The sequence below is a fragment of the Cricetulus griseus genome, chromosome 3 (assembly GCF_003668045.3).
Source record: "Cricetulus griseus strain 17A/GY chromosome 3, alternate assembly CriGri-PICRH-1.0, whole genome shotgun sequence".
NCBI lineage: Eukaryota > Metazoa > Chordata > Mammalia > Rodentia > Cricetidae > Cricetulus > Cricetulus griseus.
Genome location: NC_048596.1, coordinates 91822316 through 91845895, shown reverse-complemented (window position 1 = coordinate 91845895; position 23580 = coordinate 91822316). Strand labels below are relative to the sequence as shown.

At 45.6% G+C, this 23580-nt stretch overlaps 2 protein-coding genes across 2 annotated transcripts; one reads left to right on the top strand and one right to left on the bottom strand.

Annotated features, from left to right (window-relative positions):
• Positions 1-2984: 2984 nt before the first annotated feature.
• Nlrp10 (NLR family pyrin domain containing 10) lies at positions 2985-6210 on the bottom strand. Its single transcript, XM_035441396.1, has 2 exons — positions 5940-6210; positions 2985-4782 (listed from the first exon to the last, which is right to left on the bottom strand). Exons 1-2 carry the CDS (start codon positions 6208-6210, stop codon positions 3026-3028), a joined length of 2028 nt encoding a protein of 675 aa, XP_035297287.1. The 3' UTR covers positions 2985-3025.
• Positions 6211-13552: 7342 nt separating this feature from the next.
• Eif3f (eukaryotic translation initiation factor 3 subunit F) lies at positions 13553-22279 on the top strand. Its single transcript, XM_027410039.2, has 8 exons — positions 13553-13959; positions 18503-18573; positions 18752-18831; positions 19143-19280; positions 20636-20727; positions 21293-21429; positions 21520-21633; positions 22049-22279. The coding sequence occupies exons 1-8, from the start codon at positions 13581-13583 to the stop codon at positions 22124-22126; spliced, it is 1089 nt and encodes a 362-aa protein (XP_027265840.1). The 5' UTR covers positions 13553-13580; the 3' UTR covers positions 22127-22279.
• Positions 22280-23580: the final 1301 nt, after the last annotated feature.

The following is a 23580-nucleotide window of genomic DNA, read 5'->3' as shown; positions in this document are numbered from 1 at the left end:
AATCTTAGCCTCTAATCTAAAGCAATGAGAAGGGAGAAGATAAGTCCCCTCTGTTCTAAGTGTAGGACCTGTGTGTCCCTGGGACAGGATGCATGTACAGACCTGGGTCTGTCCTGTACTTTGGCTCTTGTGAATATCAATCCAGTGTTACCCACATAGCAGGATAGAGAGACAAGGAAGTCACAGGAACATGAAAAGGGAAAGAGAGGTAGTTAAGGAATGAGTGGGCACAGCCTCTCTCCACCTGAAGCCATGGCTTGCTCTAGCTACCAGAACCATTTCCCAGACTAGTCAGCATAGGCACCCCTTACTTCTTGTCTCCCTACATTCCAAGGAACCCTAATCCATTAGAGGTGCTTGGATTTGTGTGACACACTATTGTTTTTTTCTTTCTGAACCCCTCCTTGAAAAAACTATCCTTACTCATGCAGTCATTGGGATGTAGGCATTTGACCTGGAAGGTGTGGTCATCTTACCTAGGCCATGTAATCCTGGACTGTCCAGGCAGAAATAACTATTTTCTAAGGTCACAGGGCTGGAAGCTTGTGACATTTCTAAGAGCATGACAGAATCCTCTCCATTCTCTGCTAGAAGTTATGGGTTTTTATCATTTAAGATGGGGCTTTTTATTGTCATCTTTTCTAACATATAAAAGTGACTCTCTGAATAAAAGCAAAAGGCAACAATAAAAGTAGCAACAAAGGAAGCTAGTTGTGGTGGCACTTCTGTTTAGTACAAGCACTCAGGATGTAGAGGCAGGCTGATTTCTGTGAGTCTGAGGCCAGCCTGGTCTATGTAGTGAGTTCAGACAGCCAGGGCTATGTATAGAGACCCTGTGTCAGAAAAAAATAGTAAGTAGCAACAAAGGGAGAAAATATCCATGATGACATTGGTAGAAAGAGCAAAATACCGTAATACCCACCAGGTACAGGGTCAGAAGTTCAAGGTAATCCTCCACTACATAGTAAGTTTGAGGCCAACCTTGGCTACCTAAGACCTGTTTCAAAACAAAAACAATAGATCCAGTACTTCTCAAAACTAGAAATCAGGTATTTTCTTTTTATTGATTTCTGGCTTTTTGTAAAAGTATTGGGTCATTTAATTTTTTGCTCAAGCCAGTTTGAATTAAATATGACTCCCAAGAGAAATCTTTGAACATTGTCTAAAGTCATAATTGTGTGTTAGATTCACATTGCTTTAACAGGCATCCTTGGTACCAAGAACATACAGGGATATGGCTGTGTACCTGTCTCAATATTCCCAAATTATTCATGACATTCAAGAGTTGTTCTTCTGGGGGTATCACTTCTTTGGGGAGACAACACTGATGGGGAATGTACTATGTATGTTTATCTTACTGACTGTTAAATAAAATACTGTTTGGCCAATGAGACAGCAAGTTAGATGGGACTAGGAGTCAAAGAGGATTCTGGGAAATGTAGTAGAGAAGTAGTGATCCAGGCAGGAAGTGACATAGAAAGGAGACTTATATGTAAGCGAAGGAGAAACAGGAAGGGTCCCTTTTCCCGTTCGCCTCCTCCAGCGGCAGGATGTGAGCCACCGGCAAGGAGGGACGCCAATAAGGCGTCCGATAAGATTAGTCTTATAACATATATAGATTTATGATAATTAAGACTGAGCTAGCAGATGAGAAGTCCTAGTCATTGGCCAAGCAGCATTGTACCTAATACAAGTTTCTGTGTATTCATTTGGGCCCTAACTCGGGTGGCTGGCGTAAAGCTCACACATTGTGGTGGGGCTCAGGAGGCTTTTGGCGGAAAGATTTATCGTAACACAACACAGCCTATCTCAATGGGTGTCAGTAAGCTGCATCTGGCTGCCAGTAATCCAGTTACCAATTGCTCTCCACATAAGCTCATGAGCACACAGATTGTTTCTTAGACATATTCTATATATACACACAATCTGTGGGGTCAGTTTCCATGGACCTAGCTGTCAAATGTCAAGCTACCACATTTCCCATGTGGAACCTAGTTAATATTTAGGGCTACAATATCCTAAGCTCACCACTCAAGACTAAGTTCCTTGAAGCTAGACATTTGGGCACATCTGGCAGATGACTGGGATTTCTGTCTTTGTGATAAACTCATGGGGGGAAATGAGAAAAGCAAACAAATGCTGTCTGTAGATTTTCTGTGGGGTGCTAAAGGAACCAACCCTCAGTTGCACTAGAGCCAGCAAGAGCCACTGAGCAGGATTAAGTGCCATGCCGGCAGTCTCTGCAGGCCTCTGCATGGCTAGCTGTGGTGGTGTGAGGGCAAAGAACCCTCTGAGGAGTCTAAAAACAGGAGGGGCTCCTGACTATACTGAAAGTTCCTCAACTGTGAAATGAGTTCAGGCAACTTACAAAACCTACAGCAAGAAGCCCTTTCTTTTTTCCTTCTCTATATAGAGACCCAAAGCACAAAAGGGTGGTGCACCTGTTCTTGGACCTGCATCACCTTTGCATGAAGGAAAGTCAGTGGATGCCATAGCTGGTGCTAACAGTGATCAGATTAGCACAGAATTTAATCAAGTCACAGCAGAACTTCCAAGACCAGTGTTAAGGGCTGTGACAACCCATGGCCCACTTTAACAATAGAACATGTATAAGTTTCTAGAAAGAACAGGAAGCTACTCTTTATTGACGCAACAGCTGAACACAAGCAAATACAGAGTCAACAGGACTCACCACTGTGCCCCAGCACAGGTGTGTTCCATATATGCCCACATTTTACAGAATGCATGATTCTTGCTTTATTAATTTAAATGGTTTATTTTATTTGAAACAGAATCTAACATCAGATTTAAAGTCTTAGTCATTGATTAAGCATAGAAGGAACTACTCAAAATGACTTCACACCACAAGAGGTACTGAATAGCTCCTGGGGGAAGGATGCTAACTAACTAAACTTCATACATCTGTGGTAAGGGCTGGTTGCTTCCGATGAGCAATTGCACATGATATGCTAAGTCTCCTTGTCCTTGATTATGCCATTCTCCCTTCTATTTGTCTCTGTGTCCTTCACTCTCTCTGGTACCCATTCATCTGATCCCTCATCTCTCCATCCTTTGTAACTCTCTGTCCTTCCCCATCCTCCTGTCTCTCCACCCCACCACCCTCCTGACCCTTCATCTCCATATTCCCTCTTTCTGTATCTGCCAGCCTACTGTTTCTAACCTTCCCAGTAGGTTCCTCTGTCTCTCTGCTCTTCCCATTAGAAGCTCCCTTTTGTTTCTCTGTGCTATTATTGGTTTTCAAGAGAGGACTCTGTACCTGCCCCTTTCCAAGGCTGCTTTCCACTGTAACTGTCTTCCTCTTACCAGGTTTCTTTTCACCTGAACGTTGTATGTTAACGGTGATATCTTTCATGTGGATACCTTGTGTGAGCTTCTTTATTTTAGAATCATAGAGAGAGAATTCCAAATCCCACGACCTGTTGCACTTTATAGTTTGTATTCGTTCTTTAAAATAATTCAGCTCCCGTCTTACCGAGGGAGCAATTTTGAAGTAGAGCGTCAGCCCCAAGCTCAAAGTGCCCTCTATTTTCAACATGTCAAACAAGAACTGCAAACTGAGAGTCATATCTTCATATTTCTCCTGCTCCAGTAGCTTTGCTACTTCTCTGCGTGTTGCCTCCCCCTGCTGATTCTGGTCCTCCTTCACAAGGAAGGACATGGCATAGAAAAATTCCTGGAAGCTGATATGTCGAAAGCTGTAGAGTTTCTTGATGCTAAACCCCTCTCGGTAGTCGGTGCTGTTCAGAAAGGCAGTGAGGCTGGGACCATCTAAACTGTGCTTTCTTAGGATATTTTCTTCAAATAGCAGCCTCTGGTGCTGGATCCCCTCAGCTGCCAAGGAGCACAGACTTCTCAGCACCCTGTGACGGGTGAGCCCAGAGCTGTCCTCATTGCCATCAGTGGGCAGAAAGGTGGACACATAAGCAGTGAAGATATCTGTACTATTGCTAGGTGTCTCTGAGACTTCCTGGCCTCTTGCCATCTTCCTCTCCAGCCAGGAGCAGACCACCCAGCAAATTCCCGGAACCTGGCATGCTTTGTAAAGAACATCATTGTTTTGCACAAACTCGAGGGTATTTCTTGCTTGCTCCTTATCCATAAAATAGGAGTTGAAATAATTCTCCCTCTCCTGCTCAGAGAAGCCTAAGACATGGACATGTCGCCTTTCACCCAGCATTGGCTCCAGACTCTGCAAAGCCGGAGGCCGAGTGGTGATGATAAGAGAGCATGGTACCTCCCTCCTCCTAATTAGAATGTGTAGTACACTCTCTGCACGACTGGACTTCTGCAACTCGTCATAGCCATCCAAGATGAACAGGAGTCGCTCAGGCTGCCTCAGAATCTCTGTGACTGGGGCTTGGTTATCTCCACAACACCAGCAGATGAGGTTGGGCAGGTCACACTTGGGCAGCAGGACCACTTCTCTGCAGCTCACATAGAAAACATAATCAAACTGGCCTGGGTACAGGATCCCTTTGGCCCAGTCTTGTACCAGTCTTTTTACCAGTGTTGTCTTACCGATGCCTGCAGATCCTTGCATCACTACTATGGGCAGGGTTGAGTAGGACTCTGCCTCCGGAGTAAATAAAGCCTCCACGCTGACAGGACCCAACTCCTGTTGCAGGTCCGAACAGGGAGGCGATCCGGGACTCCCTGGACTGGATGTGGCCACCATGAGCAGCTCATTGCGACTGCTGTTAACACCCCAGTCTTGCCTCTCCTCCAAGCAGCGCACATGCTCCCGGTAGATTTCTCTGTAATCTGAATAACACAAATGGGGTTTCAGAACGGGAACAACAAAAGGCAAAACAACTCTTCAAACTTTGAGTTTGCTCCTTTTTTTTTTTTTGGTTTATCTTTCTTTTTTCTTCTTCCATTTTTAAAATTTATTTATTTTACATACCAACTGCAGTTCCCTCCCCCCACCTCCCATTTACACCAACCCCCCATCCACTCCTCCTGTCTCCATTCAAAAGGGGTAAGGCCTCCGGAATTTGCTCTTTAGTCTCCTCTCTTGCCCTTTCTAACTTGTGTTGCTTTGAAGTTTATAGTTGTGACTTCATGAGGTGAATCTAGTGTGTGTGTAATCTGTGCAGGCATGTTTGAATGTGAGTGGATTTGTATCTACACACGGCCGTGAGAATGTGCTGACAGTGTGCATTGTGTGGGGGAAAGGGGTGTGTATACCTCAATGTCAGTGTGTGTGACAATGTGCAAGTTCCTGAGAAGTCCTGTGAAATTTCCTCATGGGGCAAGGTGAGGACAGAGAAAGGAGAGAGAAGGGAAGCTGAAAGCTGGTGCAGGAACAGAAATCTGTTCCTGGCAAGGAGCCGGTCAGAGCTTAACCCAACAGCTGAACAAAAACAAGCAAGCCAGCAAACAAACCCATGGATTCTGCTCTTTGAACTAAGGTTCCTATGCCTGTGTTACAAGCCCCTTACTGACTGAACAATCAACCCAGCTTGTCTACTCCCATTTCTGCAGCGCAGGAGCTCTCCGGAATGAAAGGAAACTGGGAAAGATCACAGGTGCTAACAGAGCCTCCACAATCTCCCCCCCCCCCCCGCCAAAAAAAGAACAGGTGTCTATTTATACTCCACTGCTCTCTAGGTTCACATTAGCCCACCATAAACAGATTAGCCACTGCTCCATCTAGGAGCCCTTTCTGCATCCCCCTCCTCTTCTCCAGAACAGCAACTACAATTAGGAGGTGGGGTGCTCTAGTCATAAACCCCTGCCTTCAGCTCAGGGTCTGCAACTAACATTCTTCAGACCACTTGTCTGAAGACCCCGGGGGCTCTGGGGTCCCCAGTAAGGAGAGGGCAGCATAAAGGTGTAAATTACAGACTGTTAGAGTCTGTGGGGTCTGGTGATGCCTTTGGTGACGCCCTCACTCCCCTCTCTCAGGCTGCACTCACCATGCAGACAAACCTGGCTGAGGTAGTTGACAAGCTCCATCAAGTTCATGGCCTGCAAGCTCCTGCTCACCACTCTCACGGCTTCAGGTGCTCCGTACATTGAAATCAGTTTTGATGCTAGGTCAACCCGACTCAGACCCTCCAGTTCCCCTCGGGCCAGATGAAACTGGGTCATGTCCCGTAAGTGGAACTTCAGCATCTTGAAACTGTTCTCCTCAAGGTCCTTCAAGGCCCAGAGCAATGCCTCCTGGGGACTGTTGGCTCGTGCCATGGTGGTCAGAGGTCAGCCAGCCTCCTGGAAGTGAGAAGTAGTGAGACAGTGCTGAGTGGAGAGCAGCTGGAGACTCCTCACCCACCCTGCCCTCTGGGGGCTTGGCAGTCTGAGAAGCAGAGGTCCAGGGGAGACCAGATATGTGCAGAGCTCTGAGGAAGGCAAGTGGGTGAGACAGCAGGGGACATTGTCTAAACATCCCTGCTCTATCAGATAGCATGTGTGACTGTGGGAGTAACTAGAAACTTCCTCCCCCTCTCCCTCTGTCCCTCTCTCCCTCCCTTCCTCCCTCCCTCCCTTCTTTCCTTCTTGTAGATATGTTTTTGTGCATGTGTGACAGGGTCTCATGTTTCCCAGGCCAACCGCAAACTCTTCTTGTGGCTGAGAATGACCTTAAACTTCTGATCCTCCTACCTCTACCTTTTGAGTGCTGTGATTACTGCCAAGTAGAACTACACCTGGATTTGTGGGATGAAGGGAATTGAACCTAGGGGTTCCTGTGTGTTAGGTAAGCACTCTACCAACTAAGCAATATCCCCAGATGCCCATCAGCACTCTTAAACTCGACTCAACTTAGCATTAAGAAAAAAATGTTTGAGTATTTTTAATTTCAAAAGTGAGCCTGCCCTTGATTGTGATTGATCCCAGAACTTGTGCATTATCTGCTGGGACAGGGAGAAAGGAAATCTCCATCCTCAGTCCACTGCTTCCCACACCAGCATCATGAGCTCAGACTCTCATGGGGTCCAAAACTGGTCTCCAGGTAAGGAGTCAAGATGAGGCTAAGAAGGGAACAGACACTTTTAGTGATAAAGTTGGGCCTAATGACTTCTTGATCTTAGCATCTACTAAAGGGAAGGAGAATAGCAGTGGCTAGTAGGAAGCTTTCAGAATCCAAGAGATAATTGTTATCCAAAGTTGTGAGGGTCCACTGTGGAAGTATGATGTCTGGAAGTGCTCAAAAAAGTCATTGTAATGGACTTGGTAAGACTCAAATATCAGTATTTTGACTGAATATCAAAGAAAGGAATAAACCTCTCAGAAACATGTCAGGACACAGGGATACTGGGGATTCCCTATGAAGCTGATTCTGGGAAGCTAATTCCAGAAGGACAAGAAGACAACAGCAGAGCACTGGACCAGTCAAGCTCAGGCTTGAGGAGCTGGAGGTGGGAGGATGACTCAGCTCCCTGGCAAGAGAACAAAAAGCTAGCTGTCCAGAAGAGATGCAACAGGTCCATTTTCAGCTTTGCAGGCCAACCCTGGATCCTCTTATCCAAAACCCACCAGTTAATTATTATCCGGTGGGGTAAGAATTCAAAGTAAAGGTGTGAATTCTCAGACACATAGGCCTGATGCGGAGGAGGGCTGGAACCATGAAGGACCTCAGTGAGAAGCAGAGATACCCATACATCAGATATGTTAGTTGGCATGAGCAATTGTTCACCAGATGAAAACTTGACCCCTTGGGAGTCAGAGGCAAGTGAATCTCTGAATTCTAGGCCAGCCTGGTCTACACAGTGAGTTCCAGGACAGTCAGGACAACACTGAGAAAACCTGCCTCAAAAAAAAAAAAAAAAATTGACCTCATTTTTCAGACCCATTAAACTTGGTAAACAAGGGAGGGACCAAAGGCATGAACTATTGTATTGCCAAAGGAAAGACAAAACAGAAGATGTTCCACACCCATCCCTGAAACCACTGGTCCTCTTTACAACTTGACCCTGGTCCAGACCCGGGCAGTGTGACAAAGGAAGTGGAGCATTGTCATTGTCACTGTACCATTTCTTCAAACTGGTGAAGCCACTACAGGTTATGCTCTGACAAAAAAGGGGGGGGGGCAAGCAGGAGTTCTGTGAAATAGAGATACAAACACGTTTCTAAATGTGCCTAAAAGGCAGCTGGTCAGCTAGCCTAGAGAGCAGGGACTCCACTAAATCTCTGTAAATTTGGAGCAGTTTCTCCAAAAAGATTGCCTTCAAGATGAAAAGAACAACGGATTGGTAATTCAACTGATGCCTTTGTCTTTCTGAAAAAGCTAATGAGAGACAGCCAAAAGTGCAGACAATCAACAGTAAATTACCAGAAAACTAGAAATGAAAGTAAAATAAATATTTTAGGAGCAACAAAAGATTAAGACATAAAACATAGTAAACTAAAACACTCAGGTGAATAATATTTGCATACAAATAATAGCATAACCACTTAATAACTAAGATTTATAATATAACCACAATGAAAGGATGGTGGCAGAGAGGCTGGTAAGATGACTCCCTGACTGGGAGCTCTGGCTGCTCCTCCAGAGAACCTGGATTCAATTCCTGGCACTACATGGCAGCTCACAGCCATCTATAACTCCAGTCCCAGGGAATCCAATATCCTTTTCTGGCCTCTGAGGGCATCAGGCATGCACATGGTGCAAAGACATACATTCAGGCAAAACACCCATACACAGGAAATATTTTTTTAATTAGAAAGGATGGTAATGGAATGATTAGGATAAAAGGTCAATGCCTAAGCCTTGAGTCAAAAAGCAGTTGTATTGTGCATACTGTACTGTTTAGAAGTACAAAGATGCAATGGGGCTAGAGAGATGGTTCGGTGTATTAGAGCACTGTCTGTGTAAGCATGGCACCTGAATAGCAAGCATGAGGACTTGATTCATATTCTGCCACCCACATAAGATCAGTGAGGGTGGGTGCATGAGAATGGCTGAGGTGTATTGCCCCCAGTCTAGCTCCAAGCTCAGTGAAAGTCCCTGTCTCAAAGGAACACGGTAGAGAGAGAGTTATAGAACAGGATACCTGACATCCTCTGGCCTGTGCGTACACAAAGGACACACTCCCACACGTATACACATACAACAAATGCACAATAATTTGTATGTGTGTGTGTGTGTGTGTGTGTGTGTGTGTGTGTACACGCGCGCGTGCGTGTGCGTGTGCATGCATATGTACAAAGACATAAGAAAGTTAAAAATCTAAAGTAGTTGCCTTGGGCAAAAGGGCTGGTGATGGTGAGATGAAGACTGTTTGAGGACACAGACTATGTAATGGGTGGAATTTCTGATACATGCACATGCATCACTGAGCTAAAACAATAGGGAAAAGACAGGTGGCCAAGAAGTAGAGGGATTGTGTGTAGAGAAGTCTCAGGAAACTTGGCTGCAAAAGGACTCTGCAAAGTGATGGGGACGTACTAGACCAAGAGAAGGTCTTTGTCTTCACATGGAAGGGGGCATTTTTAAATGCCAGCAACAAGCATCCAAAGGAGGTATCAGGCTAGTAATCTCAAACTGGGGAGGGGTGAGAACAAGGACTGGATTAGGACCCAAGCCTCTCAATGAGAAAGGCTGTGGGAAGGAGAAGCAGCTGCATGGGTTTCATGGTCAGAAGGTGAGAGTGAGCCTGTCTGACAAAGCTATGTTCTATATGATGTACGGCTAACAGGATCTCCAAAGAGCTTGAAGGCAGTGGTGGTAGGAGGGGTGGGGAACCAGGAGGTGAACACTGCCAGCCCTCTCACCTGTTCACCTTTTTCTCTTCTCCAAGCCCCAAGTCACAGCGCTCGGTCAGTACTCCCTGGAGTTCAGGGGAAACAGCAGGAATGGGAATTGATTTGCCCAAAGCCTTAGCCAAGATCAGGCTAGAAACAGAAACCACAGCACCAGAGATTAAGACCAAGATGAGAAAATAAAAGAACAAGATATGACCGTCTAGATAGGATGACAAAGAGCAGAGGCCACTTACTGCACCAACGCCAGGTCTAAGTCACTGGGCCAGATTCATAGCAACACCTTAGTATTTATAGAAACAGGAACCGAGTTTAATTGGAAGGGTGGAGGCAACAGATGAAATCATGTTAACTCTGTCCTGGCTAGAGGCAGAGATGACAACTAGAGAAACTGGGTCCCCAAAAGAAAGAAAATTAAAATGGGGGAAGCAGGACCAAGGATAGAAAGATAGAAACAAAGATAGAAAAAGTGAGAGAGAACAGATAAAGGGAGACATAAGACACATAAACTGAGCAGAAAAAAATGGGGTAGAGAGACAAGAGCAGGGATCTGGCTAGAATACACACACACACACACACACACACACACACACACACACACACACACACACTCACACACATATATTTTTCCTTTCAATACCTGAAATGGGATGGGCTAGATAAAGAGACTATAGACCCACTTTCATATGACTCCCTGGTAGAGATAATCTGGTGTTGTGTTGTGTTGTGTTTCATTTTGTTTTTTCAGACATTGAAGGGACCAGCTCCCCATTTCGGCAGCCATAACAGCTGAACATGTGCTTGCCTTAGTCACTAGGAGGTCAGATGCCTGTCCCCTTTTGGCAGCCATGACAGTAACACATGCTTGCACTGACCTTGCCTTGGTCACTAGGAGGTCAGATGCCTGCCTCATGGCAAGGAACCAATCAGAAGATAGCTGGTGGTGCTATGCTTTATGGCTCTGGGTACAAGTGCACAGCAATGACACACAGAGCATAGCAAACACCCTGGGAGGGCCTATGGGCCATAACCACCAGTTGACCAATCAACACAGGGCAGGCCCTCCAAGCCTGGAGGCACAACAATCCTGAGCCTGTGCATACCCCTAGACACTTCCCTTACACTGCCCTATAAGATCTCTATGCAGTGGCTTCCTGCCATCTTTCCTAGCCATCCACCATGGTGGATGGACGGGAGGCCCAAGCTAACATGGGGTTAGCTCGTTAAACAACTACAATAAAGCCTCATGCTGTTTGCATTAAGCTTTCGCCTCCGCGTGGTGATTGGAGTGGCTGCGGTGCTGGGCTGAGATCCTGGGGGCCTGAGTCTCCGGGGGTCTTACAACATGACTACTCAAACATACTCCCCAGGACAACTAGCAAGTGGCATGCAGTGGTTAATTTTGTGTGACCCAAGCTTTGGTCAACATATCACTGAGAGTTTCTGTGATCCTGTACTTAAGATATAACTGTCAATTGAGTCCGTAACTGAAGAAAGCCAACTGTGCTCCCTAATGTGGGTGCCCTCATCCCATCAGATGAAGCCTGAACAAAAGAAAAGGCCTGGCCATCTCATGAATAAGAAGAGTCTCCTCGGACATGAGAGAGCAGGAAGGTTGAGAAGGAGGAAGAATAGAGGAGAGCAAGAAAAGAGATACCATAGTAGAGGGAGACATTGTAGGTTTAAAGAGAAATCAGGCACTAGGGAAATGTCTGGAGAGCTACAAAGATGACACCAACTAACAATCTAAGCAACAGAGGAGAGGATACCTTAAATGCCTTCCCCTGATAATGAGATTGATGACTGACTTATATGCCATCCTATAGCCTTCATCCAGCAGCTGGTAGAAGTAGAAGCAGACACCATAGCTAAACACTGAACTGAACTGGAATCCAGTTACAGAGAAGGAGTGATGAGCAAAGGGGTCCAGACCAGACTGGTGAAACCCACAGAAACAGCTGACCTGAACAATGTGGAGCTCTTGGTCCCCAGAGTAATAGCTGGGAAACCAGCATGGGACTGATCCAGACCCCATGAACGTGGGTGTCAGTGAGGAGACCTTGGAAATCCATGGGGTCTCCTGTAGTGGATCAGTACTTATCCTTAGCATAGGTGTGGACTTTGGGAGCCCATTCCACATAGAGGGATATTCCCTGAGCCAAGACACACGGGGGTGGGCCTAGGCCCTATCCCAAAGGATATGACAGACTCTGAAGACCCCCCTATGAAAGGCCTCACCCTCCCTGGGGAGCAGAAAGGGTATGTGATAGGTAGGGTTTTAGTTGGGAGGGGTAGGGGAGGAGGGGAGGAAGAGGGAACTGGGATTGACATGTAAAACAATCTTGTTTCTAATTCAAATTAAAAAACAGGAATAAAAAGAAGAGTTTCCTCTTACTGTGTATATAGACCACAGTTTCCCTCACTGTGCATCCTAGAATTTTTCTTAAAGATTTATTTATTTATTATGTATACGGTGTTCTGCCTGCAGGCCAGAAGAGGGCCCCAGATTTCATTATAAATGGTTGTGAGCCACCATGTGTTTGCTGGGAATTGAACTCAGGACCTCTGGAAGAATAGCCAGTGCTCTTAACTTCTGAGGTATCTCTCCAGCCCCTAGAAATATATATATGCAGAAAGAAGATTGGGTGAGGAAAAAGACAAACAGGAAGAATAATTGGGGGGAGGAGTAAAGGGAGGGAATAGGTGGAAGTAAATACTGTCCAAGTATGAAGAATTTATGCCAATAAGAAAAGACCTTAAAGGGGCTGGAGAGATGGCTCAGTGGGTAAGAACACATGTCGTGCAAGCATAAGGACCTCAGGTAGAATCCCCAGCACCCACATAAAAAGCCAGGTGTGGTAACACTGGAGCCTGTAACCCCAGCATTGTGGGCAGTGAAACAGAAGGATCACTAGGGCTTGCTAGGGTTACCAGCCTAGCTCCAGGTTCAGTGAGGGATGAGGTCTCAAGGGAATAGTGATAGAGTGATAGAGCAGGACATCCAATGCCTGGCCGTCATATGCACTCATGAGTATACACACACACACACACACACACACACACACACACACACACACACCCTGACTTCAAAAATAAGCAAAGGAAGGAAATAAAGAGGGAGGGTCGGAGGGATGGAGGGAGAGGAGAGAAGGAAAGAAAAAGGAAAGAGAGAGAGAGAGAGAGAGGGAGGGAGGGAAGGTGGCAGGGAGGGAGGGAGGGAGGAGGGAAGGGGGAGAGGAAGGAGGAGGCAGGGAGGGAGGAGGGGGGAGGGAGAGAGGCCCTTTAAAAGCCCCTTTGACATTTAATATCCAATTTAAGTCTAAAAAAAGAATTGCGGGGGGCGGGGGGGGGCGGCTGGAGAGATGGCTTGGAGCACTGACTGCTCTTCCAGAGGTCCTGAGTTCAATTCCCAGCAACCACATGGTGGCTCACAACCATCTGTAATGAGATCTAGTGCCCTCTTCTGGCATGCAGCCATATATGGAGGCAGAATGTTGTATACATAATAAATAAATCTTTAAAAAAAAAAAAAAATGCGACCTTTACACTATTCTGTGCCGCCATCTGGTGGCAACTGAGTAGATTGCTATTTGTTTCTCTCTGCCCACCCCCACCCCACCCCACCCCACCCTCAGGCGGTCCCAGAGTCACTAGGAACTACTTTGGCCTGCTCCTCACTGAGTGCGCATGGACGGCCATTAAAACGCACACGGCTCACTAAAACTTACAACCAGCCGGAAATGTTAGTGCCCAATAGTCAGCAAGAGCTGATTCACGTGGTACAAATTCAACCAACCAAGTTCCTAATACTTCCTAACTCACGCCCTTCCGTTCTAGGTTCCCTCTTTCTCGGCAACATGGCATCCCCGGCCGTACCGGCAAGTGTCCCTCCCGCCGCTGTGACCGCGGCCCCGGCGCCGGCCACCAACGCAGCCCCGGCTTCAGCCCCGGCAGCGCCCACGCCAGCTCCGGCGCCGGCTGCGACTCCCGCTGCGGCCCCGGCGCCCGCCTCGTCCTCCGACCCTGCGGCAGCTACGCCTGCCGCTGCGGGCCAGACCCCGGCCTCTGCCCCAGCCCCTGCGCAGACGCCGGCACCCTCGCAGCCCGGGCCCGCCCTGCCGGGGCCTTTCCCCGGCGGCCGCGTGGTCAGGCTGCACCCGGTCATTTTGGCTTCCATCGTAGACAGCTACGAGAGACGCAACGAGGGAGCTGCCCGGGTTATCGGAACCCTGCTGGGTGAGTGCTGGAGAAATGAGTGTTTTCTTCTCGTCATCTCCCTCCTGTTTTCACTATTTCCTCTCGCTACATCACCACTGAAGTCTTAACCTGTTGCTCTTTTGCATCTTCTCGATGTGGCTTGCCTTCCCAAGTGTCTTGAATCCTGCCGAATCGCTGTTGAGCGACAGAAATGTCCAAAGAGTAGGTATGAGCTATTGAGTAGTTTGTGGTAGTTGATCTACATGTTATTTTATACTCCTACCAGCGAAGTACGGAGAGTGCATGTTCCCAAAAAATGAGTTCAAAAGCCAGCAAGAAGTGCAAAGCTCTTGACTCTTGTAAGCACAGTATCCACATTTACCCTCATATCCACTGACTAACCAACACACAAACACGTACCCACCACCCTTGTAAGGGAAGAGGATATGTCAAAGCTTCCCCCAATTGAACAAGTAAACCAGGTTTGTTCAGAACCTATTCCGGATATTTAATACTTTCTTTTAATCCCGAACTTTTAAGACAGATGCTCAGTGGCAAGAACCTCTTTGATACTAGTTTCTTGTGGAATGAAACCTGTATATGCTCGGGTTCAAGTATCTACCCCACTTCACTCTTACTTTTCCATTTGCATGCAAGCAATGGTATTACCTGTTTACAAGCAACCTTAAAATGAAGAGTAATCTTTCCTTTGCCTGTGTTACAGATAGTTTATGTTAAGGTGGTTTGTAAAACTGAAAGGCACTGAAGATTGTTGAATACATTTCTGTCTCTGGGGACTGCTGGTCCTGTCAGACTTGCTTGCACTCTGCCTTAGTGACAGCTTTTAAACACTGGCCTTCCACACCATTTCTTACTGGTGATCTTGGAGCAGTTTTCGTACCATGGAAGACCATTCGAGTGCTGCAAAGAGAACAGGATATATAGTCAGACTTCAGCAATTATTAGCTGTCTTGGGACAAATCACCAAAGATCTAGTTCTTTTGGGGACTTTAGCAGACAGTTTTTGTGTGAATGAAATTATTACAGAAAGCAGCTAATGGCTGACACACCTCAGGTACAGCAGCTCTCAGTCACCATATACTAGATATGAAAACCATACCACCCCACCATAAATTTCTTAGGCAGTATAGCACTTTACAAAGACTTAGGAGTTGCTACATTGTTGTTCATCAAAACACACTGGCATTTTCTCCTCCACAAGTCTCTTCCCTGCTCTCCACCATTTTATTTCAGTTCTACAACTGTAATCCTAACTTCCCTCTATTTTTAACCTCTCAGTGTGTTAACATTCTGTAACTGCCCTACTGTGAACTTCTATAACAAACAAAAAATGTTTGTATCAGTGACTTGCCACTTAACAAATACTTGGGGTATACTATCTAATTTCCAGTCTCTGGAGCTGTTTAACTAGAGGAATAAATGTCTATCAAGGTTTATGTTTCACCCCATATATCATAGGAAGGCAGCTGTAATCTGTGGATTCTCTTGTCAGACTGGATCCTGCTCAGTGCTCCCACTGCTACAGAACAGTTGAGTTGTTGATGGAAAAACAAATGAAGCAATGTGTGCTTGGTAGGAACTTGGACTTTTCTTAGGTTGACAGTAATTTGTAAAAGATTTTTGCCTGGCTAAATGAAATCATTAGTGATTTTCATGTACCATAAAACCATTAGGTACTTCGAATTCAAAATTAGTCAAAGGAACACTGTTGTAACCTTAAACTCAAGATGGAAACAGAGTCCCTGAAACGGAGATGTGATGACTGTTCTGCTAGCAGGGTGTCCTATGGAAACACAGAGGCGTAACTATTTGAAAAGGTTATGGAGGAGTCCCAGAAAAGCTGTGGAAGGCCCTGTTAAGGTGTAACACATCTTCCATGTGAAATGAGCCCTTAGGTGGACAGTGTCCACGTGTGCTTCCCAAAGGATTCGGACCTGAGTTTCTAATTTTATGTTTCACTGTAAGACCTGATTTCTAAATTGTTTTCAGTGAATATACCTATAAGTTATAGTTCTTTGTAAGCACTGCTAAACTCAGCGTCCTTTATCCTTTAAACAGAACTTCAGCTACTCAGATTATAGAGCATAAAGTTATGTTCTAAATACCATAATTTTGACATTTCTGAGCCTACTTGGGAATACTAACCTTTTATCCCTGAATCTCAAAAAGATAACGTGCCAGGAATTTGAAAACTGAAAAACTTGTTTTCAGTTTATGTAATAGTTCTAAAATGTACCACTGTTGAGAAATTTTAAATTTAAAAATGAAACAAAATTTTAAAGAGAAAGCTCTGGGCAAGTCCCAGCTTATGAGAGGGCGGCAGGAGGAGAAGCCCTCTGTGGTTCTGGACACCTGCCTCTGGGGCAGGAGTCACAGAGTTGAGACAGCGGAAGTCTCGTCTTCCCAGGAGGCTCTTGAGCTCTTTCCAAAGCTGGGAGACCAGAGCACTGGCTGCTTTGTACAGATTAGTAGACCTGAGCTGGGCCTGGATGACAGCTGGAGGGCATTCTAGTAAAGTAAAAGCATTTGAGAAGTGGGAGCACAGAGAAAGGGGAGAATTGAAAGACAGGAAGTAGTGGCATAGTCAGAAGCTCAGCATTAGAGGTGATTTCTAGATCTTCAATTGAAAGGAAATATGGAGTTTGACTTGGGCTTATTATCTATTCCTTCTGAGATGCCATTGAGTGTGGCAGTGGATTTGTCAGGTTAGAGAAATTGAGTGAGAAAGACTGCTGAGGTGGACCACAAGCCTGACCTGTGAATTCCTGGAACCCACATGGTAGAAGGAGAAAATGCTCCTGTAAATTGTGCTCTGACTTCCACAGGCAAGCAGTTGCATGTGCACACCCACAATCAATCAATGTAAAAGAAAGGCAGAATTTGACAATAAATGAAGAGACTGTAAAGAGATGTGGGCGAGTATGTCTCAGCCATTAGGCAATAAGAAGTAACTGAAATCATAAAGGTGGATGAAATCACATACCACAGGGATTGGCAGCTGTGTTTAAAAAAACAATAACAACAACAAAAACTCAGCCTTTGTAGCAAAAAAAAAAAAAATCCATAAGTAATGCATAAAAGATTGGGCAACTAAAGCCCGGTTGGTGCGCACGCCTTTAATCCCAGCCCTCAGGAGGCAAAGGCAGGCGGATCTCTGTGAGTTCGAGACCAGCCTGGTCTACAAGAACAAGAGCTAGTTCCAGGACAGCCTCCAAAGCCACAGAGAAACCCTGTCTTGGAAAAAAAAAAAAAATGGACAACTAAACATTTATTAGCTGAAATCTTTCTGGGTCAGGACTTGACCTAGAAAAGGAACATGGAGCAAAAACTAGGAACACTAAGAATGCCAAAAACCTGAAGTGTCAGAGGAGGAGCCAGCAAATTAGGAAGAGAAGGGAGAAAACTAGAAAAGACTAGTGTCATGGATACCCTAGGAAAAAGGGGCTCTGAAGTGGAGGAAGCAGTCATGAGGGTCAGATGTCTGAGTGGTCAGATGAGAGAATGTATACCCATGGATTTAAGAACATAGTTCAGAAAATGAAACCATAACAACCAGATCTCTAGCAGGGGCATGTTATAATAGGGCCTGAGGGAGCTTGGGGGAAGGTACCACTATGTTAGAAGAGAATGAAGTTGGGACCTATGGCTCAGTGAGATCCAGGAACTAATGAGAGTGAGGATATCGGAACACAAGTTTGTGGTAGACTGATGGTGATATCCATTCACATGTGGAGATGATAGATAAGCTGGTCTAAAGGGTAATGCTCTAAAACTGTTTACAGTGGCACCAGTCTGTCCTCAGTGATCTGTCAGGTAAACATACAAAGAGAAACTCAAGAGCAGCAGGACCCCTTTGGAGGTTGAACAACGCTTTCACAGGGGTCACCAGAGGCCATCAGAAAACAGATGCTTACATTACAATTCATAACAGTAGCAAAATTACAGTTGTGAAGTAACAGTGAAAATAATTTTATGGTTGGGGGTCACCACAACATGAGGGTCTCGGCATTAGGAAAGTTGAGAACCACTGCTCTAGAGAATGAAGAGTGAGTGTAATGGGATGGGCTGGTAGTGGAAAATAACAGGCAAGAGAGACCTTCTTTGTAAAGGAAGACTTAACCCTGTTTGGTGATAAAAGAAAGAGCTGGGGCTTTGAGTTCTCTAGAAAATACTGGTTCTGTTGATGCTGAACTTGGGGCTAATATTAATATGTTGGCTTCATGTTTGTTGACTTTGAGGAGACCTTGAAAAGCATTTCAGAGTAGGAGTTGGAGATACCACTCAGTTGATAGAGCACTGTGCACAAAGCACTGATTTCAGTCCCCAGCACCACATCAACCAGGTGTGATGGTGCACACCGTAATCCTGGCACTTGGGTGATGGAGACATGAGGCTCAGGAGTTCTTGCTCATCTGTAGTTACAGAGGACTCTGACTCCAAAAACAAATAAATAAGGAAGGAAGGAAGGAAGGAAGGAAGGAAGGAAAGAAAAGGAAGGGAAACCGTTGTGGGCTGTGGAATCCCAGAATTATTTAACCTCCTGCCATTCTCTTTTTACCAGGAACTGTTGACAAACACTCAGTGGAAGTCACCAACTGTTTTTCAGTGCCACACAATGAGTCAGAAGATGAAGTGAGTTGGCTTCTCTCAAGGCCCCTCTGTACTGTGTCTGTAACAGCGCTGCAGGCAAAGCACTGCTTGCCCTGCCCACATCCTGGGCTTCTTCATCTGATGGGGGTGGTCTTTCTTACGATTCAGTTTTAGTGTGTACTTCTAGCTTCTCAACTTCCTCTTCTGCATTCTCTCTTAGGTGGCTGTTGACATGGAATTTGCTAAGAATATGTATGAATTACACAAAAAAGTCTCCCCAAATGAGCTCATCCTAGGCTGGTAAGTTGAGGCGGGTGGATGGATAGAAAGTCTTCGTTGAGGGCCAGCCAGCCTCATTTGTCATCAGACTAGATCTTATTTCACCTTTCAGAGATAGAGTATTCAAAGCATGTGACCTTGAGCCTATTTTGATGGTAATTCTGATCATATTAAGTCAATAATATTTATTTTCAGGAATAGCTTTTGTTATTAGTTTGCTGACATTGTTAATTACTGCTGAGATAGTATCAGGGCCCCAGAGATACCCACACCACTGTTGTATTTGGGATTGGCATCAGGTGTTGAGAACCTATAACTGCTCTGCTTTCCAGGTATGCAACAGGCCATGACATCACAGAACATTCGGTGCTCATCCATGAATACTACAGCCGGGAAGCCCCAAACCCCATTCACCTCACTGTGGACACAGGTCTCCAGAATGGGCGCATGAGCATCAAGGCTTATGTCAGGTGAGTCCTGAGTGACCCGTTATGCCTGGATAACATCTCACGCCTACCCTACTCAGGTCTAATTCTATAGCTCAATGTCTCTTCAGGAACTTCATTCCTCTTTTGACAGCTGTCATTAGAGAAGTTTCTGAAGCAAAGTCTAACCCCATAATTGACACTCACTGGTCCTACTTAAACTGCAGTACTTGCTACTTAACGTCCATTCCATATGTGCCTTGGGTGCATGAACAAACTACCATGTTTTGTATGTGTCATCTTTCTGGGACAGTCCCCACATGGTTTGTTTGTCACAAGGACATGTGACCTTGCTCATTGCTTTTCTGAATTACGTTTAGTTTTTTATTGTCTTAGTTTGCTTTCTGTTGCTGTGATAAAACACTGACCAAAAACAACTCGGGAAGGAAAGGGCTTATTTCACCCTACTGGTGACAGTCTGTCATTGAGGGAAGTCAGGTCAGGCAGCTGAAGCAGAGCCAAAGTGATGCTGCCTACTTCCTTGTTCCCCCGGCTTGTGCACGCTGCTTGCACAAGTGGTCCTATCACCCAGGACCACCACCTCCCACATCAATCATCCCTCAAGAAAATGCCCCACAGACTTCCCTACAGGCCAGCCTAGTGAAAACACTGAGCTGCTTCTTTCCATAGACCATAAAACCTAACCAGCACATTCAGTGTTACTAGAACTTAGCACAGTATTCATAAACCAAAGGATGCTGGCATTATTTGGAACACATCTTTTAAGTTGGAATTAAATAGACTTTTGGACGATAACATTGCAGTGTTGGCTCAGAACTTGCCTGCAGCTACAATGCCATTTGTCAGGGCTTGCTGGGGAGGGCTTTAGCAGTGGAGAAAGGAAGAGTTATTACTACAACTTGAGCCTATGGATAGGCACTGAGCCCAGCCTTCACCCCCTTCTCAGTCTCTACAAATTCAGCCTCCTCAAAATCCATATGAAAATCCAGAGTTGAAATAGTAAACAGCAATTTTAGTGAAGTTACTCTTAGCGCCCTATTGAGTGGTTTGGGGCATGAGTCAGTTTGGTCTTTTAGTGATAATGAGAGGCTCAGGCCCAGAAAAAGATTGCTCTGGTATATCTGTTTGCCCTGAAGATGGGTGTCTAGACAGCCAGGAACATCAGAGTCCTGTCCTCGTTACTGGCATTATGGTGTATGAAGCCATCCTACAAGGGGTCAGGCCAAAGAGAAGAAGGAAAATTTACTCTCAAGGTATTTTGGGAGCAGTCCTGGCCTTCTCACGTGGAAGGTATTACCATTGTGACTGCTTTTCTAACATAGGCTAGAAGTGGAAACTGCTCCCAGGGCATCTATTTACCTTTTCTCCTCCATCCCCAGCACTTTAATGGGTGTCCCTGGGAGGACGATGGGAGTGATGTTCACACCTCTCACAGTGAAGTATGCGTATTATGACACTGAACGCATTGGAGGTGAGTTTCCTTCCCCCACTCCACACACCTAGAGACCCCAGGCTTATTCAAGGGAGGGAGCCATTTCTCTTTGACAAAGATGAAGGGAGGGCTTGGGTAGCTTAAAGAACACTGGTCCAGCCGGGCGTTGGTGGTGCACGCCTTTAATCCCAGCACTCGGGAGACAGAGGCAGGTGGATTCCTGTGAGTTCGAGGCCAGCCTGGTCTCCAGAGTGCCAAGATAGGCTCCAAAGCTACACAGAGAAACCCTGTCTCAAAAAAAAAAAAACCACTGGTCCAAAGTTCATGCTAACTGGAAGATGTGAGGGTTGTTCAGGGTAGGAAATTGTCAGTGTCACAGGCCCTGTAATCTCTATACAAGGCCAGAACCAGTAGTTACCAAACCAGGTGGAGAAACTGAGCTCTCCAAAGAAAGAAAAGTTAGTGTGTAGAGAGCAAGGATATTGGGAGCTGACTGCTTCCCAGGGGGGTTGGGGAGAGTTAGTAAGTGGTTAATGACCTCTTTCCTCTTGTTATGACCAAGTTTTCTCTGTTGTCTCTCACTGCCTGCCCCACATTCCCACAGTTGACCTCATCATGAAGACATGTTTTAGCCCCAACCGGGTGATTGGACTCTCCAGTGACCTACAGCAAGTGGGCGGAGCCTCTGCTCGAATCCAGGATGCTCTAAGCACTGTATTGCAGTATGCTGAGGATGTGCTGGTGAGAAATGGGGAGGAACAGCAAGGGAGGGCTGGCATCCCTGTGGAGCCTGCTGGTGACTTGACAGTACCTAACAATGGACCTTCTCAGTCTGGAAAGGTGTCTGCTGACAACACTGTAGGCCGCTTCTTGATGAGCCTGGTTAATCAAGTACCCAAGATAGTTCCTGATGACTTTGAAACTATGCTCAACAGCAACATCAATGTGAGTGCCATGGCTGGACCCTGGGAGTTGGGTAGATGGAAGGCCACTACACAGTCCAGGGTGGAGGCAGTACAGTATGTTTAGGGGGTCTCCTCCCCTAAGTGCTTGTTTGAAGTACTACTGCTATTACTGTGACTTCTTAACTAGACTCAGGTAGGAGACTTGCTAAAATTCAAGGTAACAAAGACAATTTCTAATTTTACACATCTGTGTTCGCAGAGCACACACCCCCATACTCCACAAGTCTCCACTAAATTCCCCTATTCTATAAGCATCAGTAGGGTGGATAGTGTTCATGCACGGTCCCTGCCTGACTTCCCCCCTTCAACCCCTGCTCAGTCTGCTCCACTGACATTCAGGACTCAGCACAGGCCTTTCTGTCCCCATTGCATTCATTGTTTTCCTTTTCTTTCAGGACCTGCTGATGGTGACCTACCTGGCCAATCTCACCCAGTCACAGATTGCCCTCAATGAGAAACTTGTGAACCTGTGAATGAGCCCTAAGAGGCACTTGTGCTGGTCTTGGTTTTCACCATAGGACTCAGACTGAAGTGGAGGCAAAGGGTTTCTTTGTGGTCTTGAATCACGATCACTTGGTCAACTGCTTGGGACTCCTAATAAACATAGCCTTCCTTTTATAAGTGAACTTTATGTGATGTCATGTTATTGTTGCCTGGGAGAGAAAAGTGTTCTTGAGCTCATACAGAAGCCAAGGAGTGAGCATCCTAGGGAGAAGCTGGTTATGCATTGGCATGAGTCATCAGCAGTAGGAGCACCCACAGCCCAGGCTATGTTAGCTTCACCCAGCACCACACCAGACAGCCTTCTGGGCACAGTGGCTTTACATTTTTCTGACTCTTAGGATCATAGCAAGTGGAATCTCCAGAATTGTTTGTAGATTTTTGGTTGGGGGGGCGGCAGGTGTTATTTCTCAGTTTTTTTCCTCCATAGCATCTTACCTGGATGGTAGTCCAGGGGTTGACTTGTATACAGTATGGAAGGATTTGGAGATGGGCACACACCGCAGACCTGGGACCCAGGAGTTCGTCTCCATGGTGAGGAATATCTGCTTTACCAAACTATTCAGTCTGGAAAGGTGGCCTCATACAGACACAGGTGCATGGTATGCATGTGCCTCTAAACCAAAAAGCCAAAGAATGATGAGCTTAAAAAAAAAAAAAAATCACAGTAGTGGGCAGTCACCTTAGAGGTAGAGAGAAGCCGGCAAGTAGAAGCAAGTGCAGGTTAGTGACTGGTCTAGTGTGACAGTTGGCAGCAGGTCAATGGGTCTAAATAGAGCCAAGTATGAATCAATGATGTTAGTGTATTTTTCACTGTCACCTAGATAGTTCTATACTTACTAGACATTGTATTTAAATGAGAGAAAATACATTGAAAATGATGTGTAAAAGGGGTTTTGTTGTTGTTTTTTAATGTTGTCTAATTGATATGATAGAAAAAGAACTAAAATGCTAACAAGTCTGGTGTTGTAGCTCCGTAGAATGCCTAGGATACATGAAACTGGAAGATGAGGATTTGATCCCCAGCACCCATAAAGTTGGGTGTAATCTCATACCTATAATCCCAACCAGGGAAGAAGGGAGCAGGAGAATCAGAGATTGAAGTGTATCCTCAGCTGTGTATGAGTGTGACACCCGCCTGGACTGCATCAGATCCTGTTCAAAAATCTATGACAACAAATAGGATGCTAATGAGAAACATAGGAGGCAGTTACATAAAGACAACATATTCTCAGATAAAAATGTAAGTTTTCCCTGAGGTAAATTACATATTTGTCACATTTCCAGTAAAACACAAAGATAATTTGATCTAGACAAGCTATTTCTAAATATTTAAATGGAAAATGTCTTCCAAAACAATTTCTTCAGAGAATACCAATCCTGTCTCAGAACTGTGTGACCAGGCAGAATGTACTGACTCCAAAAC